The sequence below is a fragment of the Schistocerca piceifrons genome, chromosome 6 (genome assembly GCF_021461385.2).
Source record: "Schistocerca piceifrons isolate TAMUIC-IGC-003096 chromosome 6, iqSchPice1.1, whole genome shotgun sequence".
Classification (NCBI taxonomy): Eukaryota; Metazoa; Arthropoda; class Insecta; order Orthoptera; family Acrididae; genus Schistocerca; species Schistocerca piceifrons.
In genome coordinates, this window is record NC_060143.1 from 229,726,044 (window position 1) to 229,744,722 (window position 18,679).

Consider the following 18,679-nt stretch of genomic DNA (forward strand, 5'->3'; position numbering starts at 1 on the left):
ACTTTATTTGATCATTCCATTTTAAACCACTCCTAATGCCTACTCCCAGATAATTTATGGTATTAAACCTTAATATCACGTTGGGGCCTACTGCATTGTGAATCTGGACATATGAATGTGCACGTCAAGTCAGATTATGCATTTTAGTGTGGTTTATGAAATTCTGATGCTCTTAGGAGTATCCTCTGTTTCTTTTATCATGTAATGTAAGATCTTTTAATGCTTTATATGTATGAACATACAGGCTTCCTATGCTGTCATAACTGCACATGCGCATTAATGCCTGTTTCCTGGTGCTTTCTGGCAACTGCTGAAATGAACCTATTTCTAACAGGTCTCAAGAAAATATTATGAATGATGATTTGAAAAGTGGTACTTTCGAAGTAAATTTCCTTTTATACAAGATGAATTATGTTACCTGTGAGAGTGTGTGATTTTTCATAAATCACAAAGCATTTGACTTTTGTTTAGAATTTAACCCTTTGAGAACCAGCCACTTAGAATAATTTCAAGCCCAGAAGACCAGAAATTTGCCATTATTTCAAATTTTACTGCCACATTTGTTAAATGGATCTTAAAGTGTAACACACGCAAAAAAGACCAAAATTGCATGTGAAAGCTTAGCTTCTCTAGTAGCTTATTAATCTTAGAGATCAATATTATATGTGAAAGCGTAGCTTTTCTTATAGCTGCAGTATATATATTACTTTAAAGCATTAACTTTTCGTATTTGGCTGACTACATCACATGTTCTATGCTTTGAACATCTGCTGTCAATGGCTGGTGAGATCATGCGAGATGTGCTATGATTGGCTTACAAAAGCAATCTCAATTTCAATGCTTTGGAAACTAACGTGTAGTTTTTGGTGGAATTCAAATTTATAATTTCCTAATATGAAGGTATGCAGCTTACATGTTGCTGCACATCAAAGATCTTTCCAAAAAAATTTTTTTTTGTTGCTGGGTTTCATATTCTATGCCAAAGTGCCCCGAAGGTCTATGCCTATGTGTAAAATTTCAATTGGCATAAAGTGCTCCACAGGCTTGGATATGAAAGAGACTAGCATACCATAGCTGTGCAACTGAATACTGCTAGGAGTAACACCATCTACATTTTGCGTATAAGGAAAAATTATGCAGTAAGTTTCTCATTCAGAAGGCAAATTTGAATGACATACGGATGCATGGTTTCCCAGTGATATGTACCAAAAAAATTCTCTCAAGCTTCCTCTCCTCGTAGCCCTGACTGCTGACAAGGGCCATGCAGCCATAATTATGGAACAAGTCAACTATGACACAAAGCTTCGATTGATACTGGAGGAGGTGACACACCAAAAATTATCAAGGGACACAACATACAAAATAATGTGAAAGAGATCAGAGATTCCCAAGAGTCTTTCAGTATAAAAATGTCATTAAAAGTCTTCTCCCTCAGGATCCTCGACCACATACACTGTATGACCCTCTAAAACTTTGTAAGAACACCACACTTCTACTTTCCAGTGTGAGCACCACTGGATAGCCAACTTAGACTTCCAGTACATCTGGCCAGTCTCCTTACTCTGCACATTGGTCACTGTGTGTACCACATCAAGGATACGGCTGACTTCATCAGTTGAATTATTTTGCTTGCATCTTGGAAAAGGAGATGATATGGTCAGCTTTGATGTGCTGTCACTGTCCACATGCATTCCCATCAAAGATTGTGTAGATCTGCTCTTCCAGTTATTTGACGACATTGCTAGGGACTTATTTAATAACACTGAGATTCTCATGTTTTTTTTGTGTTGTTGTTGTTGTTGTTGTTGTTGTTGTAGTCTTCAGTCCTGAGACTGGTTTTATGCAGCTCTCCATGCTACTCTATCCTGTGCAAGCTTCATCATCTCCCAGTACCTACTGCAACCCACATCCTTCTGAATCTGTTTAGTGTATTCATCTCTTGGTCTCCCTCTACAATTTTTACCCTCCACGCTGCCCTCCAATACGAAATTGGTGATTCCTTGATGCCTCAGAACATGTCCTACCAACCAATCCCTTCTTCTAGTCAAGTTGTGTCACAAACTTCTCTTCTCCCCAGTCCTATTCAATACCTCCTCATTAGTTATATGATCTACCCATCTAATTTTCAGCGTTCTTCTGTAGCACCACATTTTGAAAGCTTCTATTCTCTTCTTGTCCAAACTAGTTATCATCCATGTTTCACTTCCATACATTGCTACACTCCATACAAATACTTTCAGAAATGACTTCCTGACACTTAAATCTATACTCGATGTTAACAAATTTCTCTTCTTCAGAAACGCTTTCCTTGCCGTTACCAGTCTACATTTGATATCCTCTCTACTTTGACCATCATCAGTTATTTTGCTCCCCAAATAGCAAAACTCCTTTACTACTTTAAGCGGCTCATTTCCTAATCTAATTCCGTAGCATTACCCGACGTAATTCGACTACATTCCATTATCCTCGTGTTGCTTTTGTTGATGATCATCTTATACCCTCCTTTCATGACACTGTCCATTCCATTCAACTGCTCTTCCAAGTCCTTTGCTGTCTCTGACAGAATTACAATATCGTCGGTGAACCTCAAAGTTTTTATTTCTTTTCCATGGATTTTAATACCTACTCCGAATTTTTCTTTTGTTTCCTTTACTGCTTGCTCAATATACAGATTGAATAACATCGGGGAGAGGCTACAACCCTGTCTCACTCCCTTCCCAACCACTGCTTCCCTTTCATGTCCCTCGACTCTTATAACTGCCATCTGGTTTCTGTACAAATTGTAAATAGCCTTTTGCTCCCTGTATTTTCTCCTGCCACCTTCAGAATTTGAAAGAGAGTATTCAAGTCAACATTGTCAAAAGCTTTCTCTAAGTCTACAAATGCTAGAAACATAGATTTGCCTTTTTTTATCTAGCTTCTAAGATAAGTCGTAGGGTCAGTATTGCCTCACGTGTTCCAATATTTCTACGGAATCCAAACTTATCTTCCCGAAGTCGGCTTCTACCAGTTTTTCCATTCGTCTGTAAAGAATTCGTGTTAGTATTTTGCATCCGTGACTTATTAAACTGATTGTTCAGTAATTTTAACATCTGTCAGCACCTGCTTTCTTTGGGATTGGAATTATTATTTTCTTTTAGAAGTCTGAGGGTATTTCACCTGTCTCATACATCTTGCTCAGCAGATGGTAGAGTTTTGTCAGGACTGGCTCTCCCAAGGCCGTCAGTAGTTCTAATGGGACTTGTTTCGACTCAGGTCTTTCAGTGCTTTGTCAAACTCTTCATGCAGTAGTATCATATCTCCCATTTCATCTTCATCTACATCCTCTTCCATTTCCATAATATTGTCCTCAAGTACATCGCCCTTGTATAGACCCTCTATATACTCCTTCCACCTTTCTGCTTTCCCTTCTTTGCATAGAACTGGGTTTCCATCTGAGCTCTTGATATTCATACAAGTGGTTCTCTTTTCTCCAAAGGTCTCTTTAATTTTCCTGTAGGCAGTATCTATCTTACCCCTAGTGAGATAAGCCTCTACATCCTTACATTTGTCCTCTAGCCATCCCTGCTTACCCATTTTGCACTTCCTGTCGATCTCATTTTTGAGACGTTTGTATTCCTTTTTGCCTGCTTCATTTACTGCATTTTTATATTTTATCCTTTCATCAATTAAATTCAATATTTCTTCTGTTACCCAAGGGTTTCTACTAGCCCTCGTTTCCCCTTGCTTTCAGCCGTTCGCAGTACCAGCACAGCAAGGCCGTTTTGGTTAGTGTTAAAAGGCCAGGTCAGTCAATCATTTTGTGATGAAGACTATTTTAAACAGATGGATGGCATCACGATCGGGATCTCATTAGCTCCAGTTATAAGCTGACCTGTTTGTGGAGTACTTTGAGGACATCACCCCGGATATCGTTCCTGCAAAGCCTAATTGCTTTCATCGTTAGGTTGATGACAAAGTCATTGTCTGGTCTCATAGAAGTGAAAAGCTGGAAGAATTCTTGGGTCACAACAACAGTATCCGTCACAATGTCAAGTTCACAGTAGCGATAGACAGATGGTGCCTTGCCATTTGTTGATGTCCTTGTCCACCGCGGAGAAAATGTATGTCTCAGCCATAATGTTTACCATAAACTCACCTACATGGACTGATATCTGCACACTAAAAGTTAACATCTGTCACAGAAATATTCTATTCTAGGGGGGGATGCATCAAGATCGAGCTGAAACCCCCCCCCCCCCCTCCTGCCCAGGGGACTCACGTTCCTTTCGTGAGTATGTGCGTGGCAAGCATGGGGCCCCAAGCTTTTGCAGCATTCCTTCTTTCCTGGGCTGCATTTCTTTTCCTTTCCCCTCCTTTTGTGTCCTTGCTCTTTCCTCTTTGCCCTCTTCTCTTCCTCTATTGGTGTCCTTGTTTATGTGTTTATGTTGGCCCCGCAATCCTCCTGGTTATGTTGGCTGGTTTTGTTGCGTAATAACCTCATCCTTTTGGCATTCTCTGGTCCCCCTCTGGGGTTTGACCTCCATTACTAAATTTCTATTCCATAGTGTGAGCCATTTGGGGAAGAGCACCTTACCTAGTGTCTCCGACGTGTCGTCGTCCTAGTTCCTTCCACCTTTTCCTTCACATCATTGTCTGATGCTAGGGTACATAGCCAGCATGGTAGCCAGCCCATGTGGTGGGGTCGCTATGTACCCTTTTGGTTGACCTCCCTGAAAATACTGGGATCACACTTCTGATACCTGAGCTGTGACCACCTCATGTAAGCCTAGGAGTGGTTGCTTGTCGTCCTGGAGCATTGGAACTCCCGGCAATGGCCGCTGTGCCAGACGGCCCTTGCTGTGGCTGGGTGGCACCTGTGGGGAGAGTTTGGTGAAGTGTACTCTCAGAGCAAGGTGCGGTCGGGCTAGTTGATCAAAACTGCTTCAGTCACCCAGTCTGCGGCCTTTCGTGCCTGTAACCATCTTGGCACAATTCCTGCGTCCATTACCCCCCGCCAATCTTTGAATATGGCTCAAGGTGTAATTTTTCGCACGGACCTCATCCTTCAAACTGATAAGAAACTTGGGGACAATCTTGGACAGCAGGGTGTTCACTTTGTTCGGTGTGTTCAAAAGGGTCCGAAGGACAATCGCATTGATACTGGTGCCTTTATCCTGGCCTTTGAAGGGGATACCCTCCCTGAGAAGGTCAAGATTATGGTTTATCAATGTGACGTGAGGCCATACATCCCACCACCTATGAGATGTTTTAAGTGCTTGCGTTTTGGCCACATGTCTTCCTGCTGATCGCAGGCCCCTCTCTGTGGTGACCGTGGACGTCCACTCCATGAGGGGAGTTCCTGTGTTTCCCCTCCTTTGTGTGTTAATTGTCATGGTAATCAGTCTCCACATTCACCGGATTGCCCAGTTTATAAGAAGGAAAAGAAGATACAGCAGTATAAGTCCCTTGATCATATAACCTACGCTGAGGCTCGTAAGAAGTATGCACGTCTTCATCCTGTGTCCATGACGTCTAGTTATGCTTTAGTTACATCTTCACTCCTTCCTTCCCCCAGTCCCGAAACCCCCCCCCCCCCCCCCCCATAACCCTCCCCAGCTGGAGAAGTGTCCCACTGCTTCAGTGTCTGCTGGTCAAGGGCACCCCTTCCGGGATCCCCCTTCCTGGCACCTTCCAGGCCAAAGGTCTGCTGCCAAATGACCACCACGAGAACCACAGTCTGTGGACTCCCAGATCGCCCAATCTCTTTCTGTTCCAGATCTTGCTGCAGCTGGCTCCTTTTTGCCGCACATCCCTCCTCGATCTCAAACAGAAAAGAAGAAGAAACACAAGTCCCGGGACAAGGAGCCTCTGGTGTCGCCAGAGGTCCTGTCCCCACCTTCGCAACCTGACTCTGACCTGCTGTTCATGGATGTTGCTCCCTCCTTGTCGGTGACGGTGGTGACCCGGCGGCATAACTGGCTTTAGCCTGTTCACTCCCTATTTGAATCGTCATTCTGTGGTTATCCAATTGAATTGTAATGGATATTATTGGCACCTTCCGCAGTTGAAATCCCTTATTTGATTTTACTCTGCAGCTTGTGTGGTTCTACAGGAATCTCGTTTTACTGATGATCACTCACCGACCCTCCGTGGTTTCTGTGCTTTCTGTCGAAATCGGGTCGGCCCACTGTGGGCCTCTTGTGGCGTTTGTACATCGGCCCGTACGGACATTGCTAGCACGTGGATTCCTCTTCAAACTACATTGGAAGTGGTTGCTGTTAGGGTCCACCTGGACTCTGAGGTCATGGTTTGAAATCTTTCTCCCCCTCCTGACAGGACTCTTACACCTACTGCCTTAACTGCCCCCTCCCTTCCTCCTTCTCGGGGATTTTAATGCTCCTCATCCCTTCTGGGGCAGTGCATTTCCATCTAGTCGGGGTCTTCTCATAGACCAGGCTCTTGCAAACCACAACTTGTGCCTTCTTAATGATGGCTCTCCTACTCATTGTAGTGCCGGTCATGGTACCTTTTCTGCCATTGATCTTTCTCTTTCTTCTCCCTCCCTCCTCCCTTCATTACACTGGTCCCCACATGACGACCTTTGCGATAGTGACCACTTTCCTTTGATTCTCTCTCCCCCTTCCCGCTCCCTGATGGACAGGTTACCTCGTTGGTCTTTCCAACGTGCCGATTGGCCTCTTTGTCTGGTTGTATTGATGACGTCCTCTGTGACGTGTCTTATGAGATTGTTCGTGCCTCTAGCCTTGCTATCCCACGCTCATCCGGACCATTTCGCGGCCGGCAAGTCCCGTGGTGGAGTCTGGCCATTGCTGTTGCATCCGTGATCGTCGAGCTTTGGAACACTGTAAGAGGCACCCATCTGCTGTCAATCTTATTACCTTTAAACGCCTTCACACCAAAGCTCGTTACTTAATCAAACAGAGCAAACGGGTGTGTTAGTAATGCTTTTTTTTCTTCCCTCGGTTCTACTGTCCCTTACCCCTTGTCAGTCAGAATCTTACAACGAACCTTTTACTGAATGGGAACTTGTTTCCGCAATTTCGTCTTCTCATGGTACGGCCGCTGGCCCAGACTCCATTCATAACCAATTGCTTCAACATCTCAGTGCTCCACAACGGCTATATCTTCTCCAGGGTTTAACCATATTTGGCTCCAGGGTGACTTCCCTTCTCAATGGAGGGATAGCATAATGGTTCCCGTCATGAAGCCTAGTAAGAACACCCTGTTTGTCGAAAGCTATCAGCCAATAAGTCTGACAAACGTTGTTTGCAATTTACTTGAACAGATGGTAGCCCATCGGCTCAATTGGGTCCTCGAATCTCGGGATCTATTGTCCCCTTACCACTGTGGCTTCCGAGAGGGACGGTCTTAGATCGATCATTTACTTCACTTGGAATCTGCAATTCGGCAGGCTTTTTCCCAGCGCCGCCATTTGGTTGCAGTATTTTTCGACTTTCGCAAGGCCTATGACATGGTTTCGTGCCATCACATTTTTCTTACACATCTTGAGTGGGGTCTTTGGGACTCAGTCCCAATTTTTATCTGCTAATTCCTGTTCCTTTGGTCATTCAGGGTTCGGGTTGGTACTGTTTTTTAGTTCTCCATGGACCCAGGAGAATGGCATCCCACAGGGTTCCGTATTGAGTGTACTTCTTTTCCTCATTGCTCTAGATGGACTTGTGGTATCCATCGGTCCTGTGGTCACCCCTGCTCTGTATGTGGATGATTTCTACATTTGGGTTAGTTCCTCTTCGATGGCCTCTGCAGAGCGGCAGCTCCAGGGCGCTATACGGCATGCCTCTGCATGGACCCACACACGGGTTTCAATTCTCTCCTTGAAAATCGTGGGTGGTCCACTTCTGTCGCCGTACCACGGTCCACCCTGATCTGGAGCTCTATCTCAATGCATAACGATGACCTGTGGTCCCACAGTTTTGTTTCCTGGGTCTTGTTTTCGACAACAGGCTCACTTGGCTGCCCCGTATCAGACTTCTGAAGGTAGGATGTTTCCGTAAACTCAGTGTCCTTTGCTTCCTTGCCCACACCTCTTGGGGTGCAGACTGCTCCACCCTTCTCCGCCTTTATTGGGCTTTAGTACTGTCTCGCTTGGACTATGGTTGTCAAGTTATGGTTCGGCTGCTCCTCCCACACTGTGCCTCCTTGATCCAGTCCACCATTGTGGTATCCGTTTGGCCACCGGTGCGTTCCCTACTAGCCCTGTTGATAGTCTCCTGGTTGAAGCTGGGATTCCCCCTTTTCTGTTGGTCAGTCCCAGCTTCTGGTTTCTTATGCAATCGCTGTCCGTTCTTCTCCCACTCATCCTTCCTATTCTATCCTGTTCCCAGACCGAGGACATTGCCCACCTGTTTCCCACCCTCGGGCGGATTTACCGGTTGGGCTCCGCCTTGCGTCTTTTTGCCGTGATTTTCAGCTTCCTTCTTTGTCCTGTCTCCCATGTTTCCTCGGCCTGGGATTCGGATGGATCTCCGCCAAGGTCCGAAACATTCTGTTCCCCCCCGATGGTGTTCCGTTGTTTATTCTGCCGAATTTTATAGGACTTTCAGGATGCTGTTGTTTTTTACACTGATGGCTCTAAATCTACTGATTATGTGAGATATGCCTTAAAGTCCTCTTTTGGCACGGAAAATCATGTCCTGCCAACTACATGTGGGGTGTTTACTGCGGAATAGATGTAGATTTCCCAAGCTCTTACATTTATTACACGGTCCCAATTCAACCGCATTTTGTTATGTACGGGCTCAATGAGTGTCCTTCAGGCTATTGACTGGTGTTTTAACTGCCATCCCTTGGTCTCTGCCATCCATGACAGTGTTGCTGATCTTCAGGATGCTGCTTGTTTTGTTGACTTCCTTTGGGTCCCTGGCCATGTGGGTATCCCAGGTAAAGAGCTTGCTGATCATTTGGCTGGAGGAACAGTCACTTGCCCCCCTTCTCTGTAACCCCTCCTGCGGCGGATTTACAGCCTCACATCAAATTCCACTTCGCACAATCGTGGGCCAACTCTTGGGAGGCTACTTCCCTGTCTAATAAACATCATGCAATTAAGGTGACACCTGTCCCATGGCGTTCTTCCTTGCGCCTCTCCCGAAAGGACTCGACCACCCTGTCGTCGTCTCCGCATCAGCCATACTAGGCTGACCTGTGGTTTTTTTTTTGCATAATGAGCCATCCCCAATTTGTGGTTGTGGAGCCTTCTAGTCAGTAGCCCACATTTTGGTGGAATGCTCCCTTCTTTTGGCTCTGCGTACTAAGTACAGACTTCCCCACACTTTACCTTTAATATTGGCAGACGATTCCCGGATGGTTGCAGTTTCCTCCATGAAAGTGGTTTTTATTCTCAGTTTTAAGGTTCTTAATCTCTCTCTGGAGTAGGGGCAGGGCGGAGAGGGTTGGGGTGTCTCCCACTGTAGGCTGTGTTAGGAGATTCGTGACTCCCCTCCCTGGCAGGCAGAGATCCTTTTTTCTTTCCCTTTCACTCTGTTTTTATCACTTTTCAGATTTGGTTAGTCTCTTTTTACAAAACACACTTTAGCGGTTGAACGCTTTTGAATAGCAGGTGGTCTTGCCTGTATTGCCTCTAGCATAACCTTGGGGTTGCTCACTTGCTGACTTCCCTCATTTTGCTTTCCCCGTTGACAACACGGCTACACTTTTACATTTTTTTAGCCTTTTACCTTTTATCGTTTTGACTTTTCTGGGATGTCGATCCATCTGAATGGACCACATTTGAAACAAGGGACTGATGACCTTGCTGTTTGGTCCCTTCAGCCCGATCAACCAACCAACCAGATTTCATAAGCCGTCTTTCCAAAAACACGTAAGCAGTAGGACCTTGAGGAGGACTCAATGAAGCTTGCATTTTCGTTGTTTTGTGACTCGGCAACAGGAAAAATTAGCCTGCTCCTAAAGAGGTATAAAATAGTTTCACTATTCAGAATTCCATCAAAAGTTTGGCATCTCATGAGGCCTGTGAAAGACCTCAGAACACCATAAGTATATAAAGGTCTGTGTAGGTGTGCACGGTTTTATGTTGGACAGACTATGCATACTGTTGAACAGTGCTGTGTAGAGCCCAAGAGATGCTTTTGCTTCTGGTGCCCTGAGAAATCAGCAGTAGCAGAGCGTGCTCTAGAAAGTGGACAGTCTTGTATGCAATGAAAAATCTGTTATTACATGGGCTAATAGTCTCTGGGATAGCATAATAAAAGAAGCAATTGAGATAAAAATTTGTGACGTGTGGTGGCTCCCTCAATAAAGATGGTAGCCTGCAGCCTAGCACAGCTTGGGACATGGCCAATGGAAGTTTGAAGCAGGCACGGCAGGTTTGCAAGGAAAACATTACCTTATATGGTGCTGGGGAGAGCACCAGTGATGTTACAGTAGACAGCACAGTTGTGGGACAGTACTAGTAGCTAAAAGACAGCCAACACTTGACAATGGCTGAGGAGCACTTGAGTGAAAACTCATGGTTTCTTAGCCACTTGATGCAGCAGGAAGCCTGAATTTTATCAAATTTCAGTGATGCTTGTTTATGAGAAGACTGTTTTGTTTAAACGTGGGAAACGTCTACTAGAATGTAAAAGTCTTACGAAAGTATAGTTGCTACTCACCATATAGCGTAGATGCTGAGTCACAGATAGGCACAACGAAAAGACTGTCAGAAAGTGAGCTTCCGTAGTTCATCGTTCCATGATAATGCTGCTTGCATTGATTGGGATTCCATGTCATTCATGCAAATATGAATCTCATGGATTCAGGATGACCATATTTCCTGTCGTGCAGAACCTTAGGGGCCCATGTGATTGGTGACAGTGCATACAGACATTATTCACTCAGCAATGCAAGGTTGTTCAGCCACATCACATGCTTGGAGTCAGGAAACAGGCTTGTTTACAACAAAACAAGTACACACATGGACAGTGCGATGTCAGTGGAGCACCTTGGACTGTCATCAGTCACCACTGTTGCTGCTTCCATTGACGTGGCAGAAGACTGGTGCATGCAACGACAAAGCCAGACACAGGAGTGCCACCATGTCATCTTTTCAGATGAGTCCCGATTCTGCGTACACCATCACAAAGGACATAACTGTGGCACGAGGCTTCAAGAATGAATGTTGTGTGATTGCACTTGTCGTCGTCATAAGGTGTTTTGACTCCGTATAGCTTCTCTATACGGGTGTGCATAATAATGCGAGGTCTGGGCTAGCACGCTTGTCCCACTAAATTTTATTTCATGATCACAATAATTTTAATAGAAAAGAGGAAGGCTTAAAGTTAGATAAAATAAGCTATGGGGGCTGACTTTGCGCCAACGATGTGACAATCGATTACCTTCAATCGAGAATAATGATTTTAGGCAGAGATAGACTTACAGTCAGTCCCACATGACATCTGGTGGCGCCCTCTATATAAACAAGACCTCCACAGCCTGGGAGCCAGTCATTGGCTCACCTCGGAAGATGTTGCCTGCAGTTGGCAACGAAATGTCAGGAAGTAGTAATTTTACGGATCAACCACGGCCTCTCAGCCCAGAAGTTTTAACTAATGGAGATGCCAGCCATGAAAGGCTAAACATTATGAATAAGTAAAATTTTATTATTGTGTTCCTCATTGGTGTTGCAGTTTTAATGGCCAGTAGGTGTGCTTACGTACACTGTTTCTGCACTTATGATATGGAGGACAGATTGTAGAAAATAGTCATTGTTTTGTTGTGCATAGAGAAAATGAAAGCATCTTTTTATAAGACAAATTAAATCACAAAGGCAGATCTGCAGTAGATGAATTCCTGTTGTTCTCTACCTAGTACAACTCTTTTCGTAATTAACACTATTTTGTTGGCTTACATGTCATGTGTATTGAAGTATAATTGTCTTGTGTCGGTGGCTAATGAGTATGTGTATAGTATAGTACAATGTCTGTGTAGTTGATGTGAATGAAATTGATGGTTCTCAGTAAGTATTGTTGTTTGTTAAATATAGAGTTCACTATTATTGATAACCTTAATTATTACTATTACCTCGGTGGTATCTATGCTGACTCGTTATACATCCAAGCAACACACCGTATATCTGTGAGATTTATGTAAATAAAATTTTAAAATAAAACATGAAAACCCTCCGTTATCATTCTGTAGTGGTGCTAACTATAATTAGCTGTTTCTTCTACCACATTGTCAGAAATGTCGTCTTTAGTCCATAGACTTGAATGATATCTGTGGAAAAATTTTTTTAAGTGTGTGTTGCTTTTCTGCCAGAGATACATTCAACATTGTTTATAATTTTATTTATATATTTATTTATTCAAATAGTCCTTCTACAGAGCAGACAGAATCAATATTTGATTTCTTGCTGTACTTGTTCTTTCGTCCTCACCCACATTCCTTTCATATGTTACGATCTCTGCTTCCAGAGCTGTTCAAGGTTATGAGGATCTTTTTATTTTTTCCCTTGTTCATCCCTGAAGACCACATTCTGAATTTTGCTGCTAGGAAAATTCCTGTTAAGTGTGTCCATTATGTTAATGTCTGCTTCTATGAGAGTCTTTGTAAACCACACTAGTTGTTTTTTCAGCTTCATAATTATTTCTAGGTTTGCTTTGTCAGTCTGTCAGCATCTATTCTAGCCAGATGTCAAAATGACATCCCTCTTTTGCGCACTGTACATTCTGTACATGTTCATAGATTTCTTTGTTAGGTTGTGACCTTTTGTATTCTGTTTCTGTTGTCCTTGGGCCAAGTGTGTTTCTAACTAGGTTTATTTCTATGTTCATAAGTCTTATCACAGTTTGGTTTATGCTACATTTCCACAGTAGTTCGTGTTTTGGCACCATAGAGAGCCTCACATATCACTCCTATATTATAATATTCAGTTTAATTGTCACATGATGAGCCATCTTCTTGTACATTAATTTTTACTATTTACCTAAACAAATATTAACTAATACATGTGAATTTTGAATCTGACCTCATTTCTTTTAGTCTTTGCACTACCCTGTGTCTTCAGTGGGAGCCTGAGATAATTGCTGTTGCCCTGATGTACCTTGCTGGAAAGCTTAGCAAGTTTGAGGTTGTCGATTGGGCTGGTCGAACTGCTAAACATACGCGATGGTGGGACATGTTCATAGAAGATGTTACAATGGAACTTCTTGAAGGTGAGACACATCTGTGGTGTTTCTGCTGTATTGTGCGTGATTTCATATTCAAGTAGGGAATTATATGTATTTACATCTTACAATGGTTGATACTGTGCAAGTCTGGCAGTAGTGTCATACATAATCAAATTGTTCTGATATATATTTCTGCTTTTATTATTCATATGGTGCATTGCCATCCCTCCTCCATTTGTCATCATCTGCCCAATATAAATTTCTGCCTTTTTCTTTATATAGTACATTGTCATCCCTCCTCCATTTCTGTCAGCATGTGCCCAATGTAAGTGTGTATTTCATTATGAAAATTCCTGGATGGATATAAGAATGAAACAACCGACAAAAGGCAACTTCTTGTCTCCAGATGAATGAATGAATGTGACATAGGCACACTTAAAAGATCAGACACTCATTAGCTTTTGACTCCCTGCTCTTACTTTTTTTTATTTATTTTTTTATTTAGTATTAGTGGAAGAAACGTATTACCCCGTATGCTGTCATCTTTTATGGTGTAGCAGTTATATTAACTGGCTGGCAACATGCGTAGCACCAGTTTCACTGTCTGCAATTATTTATAATAATTCAGTATGTATTGTTTCTAAAAGATTCTGGGACTTGCTTTTCGTGTAATATTGTATTTTGCTAGATGTTATATGTATGTATAAATATGAGTACTTCATGCTGAAGCAGATAGTTCAGTTCCATGTTTACTTTCCAGGTTCTGCACCTAATAAACATGTTTTCAGTGTGAAGTATTAGTTCTTGTTGATGACCCTGATGCTCAATTCCAGATTCAATGTGACTTAGTTTGGTGGAGACATAAGGCAACAGAGAGACATAAAGCGTTATCCTGACTGCAATAGCCCCTGCCTTCACAGGCAGAAACAAAACAGTCTGCTTTCTCGATATACAAACGGGTGCAAAAGTCTCTCTCTCTCTCTCTCTCTCTCTCTCTCTCTCTCTCTCTCTCTCTCTCTCTCACACACACACACACACACACACACACACACACACACACACACACACACACACCTGTGTCACTACATTCTGTTGGCTGCACCCACAATGACTGCAGTTCGGCAGGTAGACTAGGGTGAGGGGTTGTGCCAGGTGGAATGGGTAATGCAAAAAAAGAGGCGGATGGGAGAGTTGGGGAAGGTGGCTGATGGCTTGGAAAGAGGCAGTAGGTGTGTAGGATAGGAATAAGGAACAGAGAGGTGGTGGGTGTTTGGGATGAGGAGCAACACTTAAGTACCAAAACTGATGTGTGTGCAGTGTGTGGTGCACAATAATGATGACATGGCAGAGTGGATTGAGTCTGGGTGCAGGACAGAGGAAGGGGAATGTTGGGTATAGTGTGTTGGTGCAGTGGGTTAGCTGAGATTGAAGCCAGGATGATTGCGGGAGTGAAGGATGTGCTGCAAGTATAACTCCCATATGAGTCAGTCAGAAAAGGTGGTACATCCTCAGTCTCCACTAACCCACTGCACCCACACTCTCTACCCAACAGTCTTCTCTTCCTCACCCTGCACCCCCTCCCAGTCCATTCTTCCTCAACATGCACTGCACAAGCTCATCAGCTCAGATTCCTTTCTGTTGCCATTCCCTCCCACATTCCTATTCCACACACCAGCTCCCTCCTACTGAGCCATCATTCACCTCTCTCCATTCCTCCCTGCCTCTCATCTTCCACCTCTTTTCTCCTACCTCTATTCTCCTTCTAGTCACTCCACCCAACACAACTCCTCACCCCAGACCATCTGCCGAACTGCTGCCATTGTCTGTGTGGCTGGTACAATGTAGGAAGATTGCGTGCGTGCGTGCGTGTGTGTGTGTGTGTGTGTGTGTGTGTGTGTGTGTGTGTGTGTGTGCGTGCGTGCATGCTCACGCTTTCTGTAGTTCATTAAAGGGTTCACCTGAAAGCTAGCAAGGTTTTCATTATTTTTTGTGTACCAGTCAATGACAGTGTTTCTATTACCTGGTGAGTTGTTACTCCAAAGTTATTTACTTACAGTGTATCTGCCTTGATGTGGTCGGTACGACCCAGCAGTGGTTTGAGAAAATTGAGGAAAAGCTACAAAGTGTGGAGAAATTTTAGGAGGAAATAAAGCAGCATGTGATGGCAGCTAGCAGGTCACTCCATTGTATAGCTGAGTAACAGAATCCAGTGCCAGGAGGAGACACTGCCTTAAACAGGGCGAATCACTTAAAACTTGCACCACAGATATAGCAAATATTGCAGTAATGGAAAGTGCTTCTGATTTGTGGTTTTCACAGAATGAATTGGTAGTTAGGGCTTCATATTGTTAGCCAGTAAACAGATTGTTGTAATATTTAGAAAGTGTATTTTTTTGAAATGGAATGATGCCTATTGATGTTAAGAAACTAAATTAGAATGTCAGTGGCATTTGTTGCAAGATTCTAGTACCAGTCATTTTCACCATATCATATTTTGAAAAGTTCCCACATGGACAATTGTAAAATACCTGTGCTACCACACACTAAAGAACAACACAAGTGCATACACTAGTTACATGAATTCTGATCAGTTACAAGACAATTGACCACCACAGATTGTGTTCAAAATGACCACAGGCAGTGGCAATACGCACTTTGTCTGGTATGGAACGACTGTTGCACATATGCTAGCATTTCAGTGGAAATGTCAGAGTAGGCTGCAGTAATACGTCATTCCATATAGTCGGGTGTAGTTGGTACATCCTTGTAGACAGCGTCTTTCAGCTTTCCCCACAGAAAAAAGTCAACAGGTGTCAAATCTGGGGAACAGGTCGGCCAAAGTCAGGTCCTCTGCATCCAATCTGATGATTTGGAAAAAATTCGTGAAGACAAGCTGTAGGAATTTGTGCACTACAGGCTGGACAGCCATCGTGTTGATATCACAGGTTCCTCCTAGTCTGCAGAAGAATGTCTTCTAGTGTCCATGGATGGTGATCTGTTAGGAGACTGCACTGCTTGTGCATGTTCAGTGTTCCATCTATGAAAAACAGGCCTCTGAGCTCATGGTTCACTATCCTATACCACACATTTCCACTCCATGGACACTGAAGTTCCAGGTGATGAAGCCAATAGGTATTGTAAACAGACCAACAGTGCATGTTTTGGTGGTTTATCTAGCCATGATTCGTAAATGTAGCTTCATCACTAAACAAGATATGCAATTCATCTGATGTATCCTGTCTTAATGCCCACGTACAGAAGTTAACACAATTCTCATAGTTTCCATGGAGCTCTTGATGGGGATAGCTGTGATAGGGATGGAACCTCAGTTAATGGAGAATGCTTAGGACACTTGCCTGATTCATGCCACTTCCTCATGTGATTGTGTAGGAGCTAACTGTGGATCAACTAAAACAGCAACAAGAACATTAATTTCCCTCTCTTATGTCATCATGTTTCCTTCTGTTACATTGTCTACATGTTACACTTTCACTTTCATGTAACTGGTCAAAAAAGTTGATAAGTAATTGCCAAGATGGTTAACATCTATTGGGATATCTTGCCCCATATACCGTGTAAGAAAGAACTGCATTCTTCCTACACTCTCCATACACCATGAGCATTGCAGCTTTTTCTGCATTGGTAAATCCCATCATCCACTCACAAACTACTGCCTGGACTGTTCTACACTGACTAGCAAGTGACAGTGCACTTGAGGAACACACAAGCACACTGTAAACAAACATAGCAACATCATATCTATCAAATGTGCAGGTTGAATAACAGAAATAAATGTCCAAGCAGAAACTTTTGAAAATACTATATATCGTAAATGACTTGCACTAGAATCCTGCAACAAACCCCACTGACATTTAATTTAACCTACATTTGTTGTGTTAATGTCAATAGGCATTGTTTCATTTAAGAGTGTGTATGTTCACACAAAAAATACACTTTCTAAGTATTAATACAACCTGTTATTGGCTAACAGTGTGAGCACCTGACTACCAATTCATTCTGTGAACACTGCACATCAATAGCACTTTCCATTTCTGCAGTATTTGCGGTGCAAATTTTAGATGATTCACCCTGTATACAGAGTGTTTAGGCACTTGGTCACACAGTTACCACGAATATGACGGAAGACGATAGATTCACATCTAGTGAAGACAGTCATGGAGAATGAGTGTCAAGCATTTCTTTTGTGGAATGCCGCCACAACGGAGGAATCTTTAAAGTTATGCCAGCACATTGAGGCACTGCAGCAGAAAAAGAGTAATTTCACATATGTTGGACAAGTCCGGGAACACAGTACATAAAATCAAAACAGTCTGCATTGCTATCCATTCAAAATCACCTATGCTCAGGAGTTGCTTCTTGTAGACCTGTTCAAAGGACTACATTTCCAGAGGGATTTCTCACTTGCATGGAAGTAGACCGTGAATGAATGGCCATGGAATATTCAGTGGAAACACAAAGCCCATCTCCATCTCAAAGGACATGTCAATATGCAGAATATGGACAATAGAAAATTTGCATGCTTATCAATCAGTACCACTTCATCCTGGGAAGGTGTGTGTGTTTGGAAGGGGGGGGGGGGGGGAGGAGAGTGTTCTGGTTGACGGATTTGTTTATCATAGCACCATATTTTCCCTTCAACAGCATGTGTAGGCGGGATCATTTTTAAACAGACATTGCATAGCCAGTGAAGTGGCTGCTGCAAAGACATTTCGGAAATTCTAGAATAATCAGCTGTCATTTCAGCCTGACCATCCAGATCACTTGATATTAATTCATGTGACTTCTGGCTGTGGGGTTATCTGAAAGGTGATACGTTCAGTGCTCCAATTATGAATGTAGCTTGATTGAAGATATGTGTTGTACAACATATTCTCAATGTGATCCCCAAGACACTTAGTATGTTGTTTAACATGCTGTTTCTTGATTTCGACTTACGGCAGCAAACGACGGGCAGTGTATTAAACATATCTTGTGCCCATCTCATGATAATTCAAAATAGATGTCATTTTGCTTTTTGTGTGGTTTTTGACCCCAGAACAATTAAAAACTGATGTTTTAGTTTTCATGCCATTCTTGGCCTCTGGACAATTAAAAATCAGATTTTTTCCATCTGATGTGGTACAGCCTTGCCATGGTGGACAGACTTGCCTGACAAACAGTGGCACAACTGTTGACTGCCCAAGTTGTGCAGTCATGCACATGGAACAGTACTGATGGTGTAATGTGCAACTCGAGCCATAGTCATATTGCAGTTCATCTGTCCTCTTAATAATATGCTGTTTAAATTTGACATCATTCTCAGCAGTGCTTCTCTTTCTACAGTGTTTCAAAACTGGAACTTTAATCATGGGTATCATGTATTTCTATTGATGATATCCAGAACAGTTGTATGCTATGGTAAAGAAAGAACAATGTTTGACAAGTATTACATTGCAATATGAAAAAATTATTAAAGCCCTACTTCGGCTCACCCGTACCCTACATTACTAGTCAGACATCTTGTACGAAATTGAAGAGGTGATTGTCCA

The 18,679-nt window shown here is 43.0% G+C and overlaps 1 protein-coding gene across 1 annotated transcript in view; it reads left to right on the forward strand.

Annotated features, from left to right (window-relative positions):
* LOC124802804 (cyclin-K) overlaps positions 1-18,679 on the forward strand; it is a 67,906-nt gene that overhangs the window by 40,275 nt on the left and 8,952 nt on the right. The window contains exon 6 of the mRNA XM_047263808.1: positions 13,003-13,175. Coding sequence (XP_047119764.1) covers positions 13,003-13,175 — 173 coding nt within the window. The remainder of the gene's footprint in view (positions 1-13,002; positions 13,176-18,679) is intronic.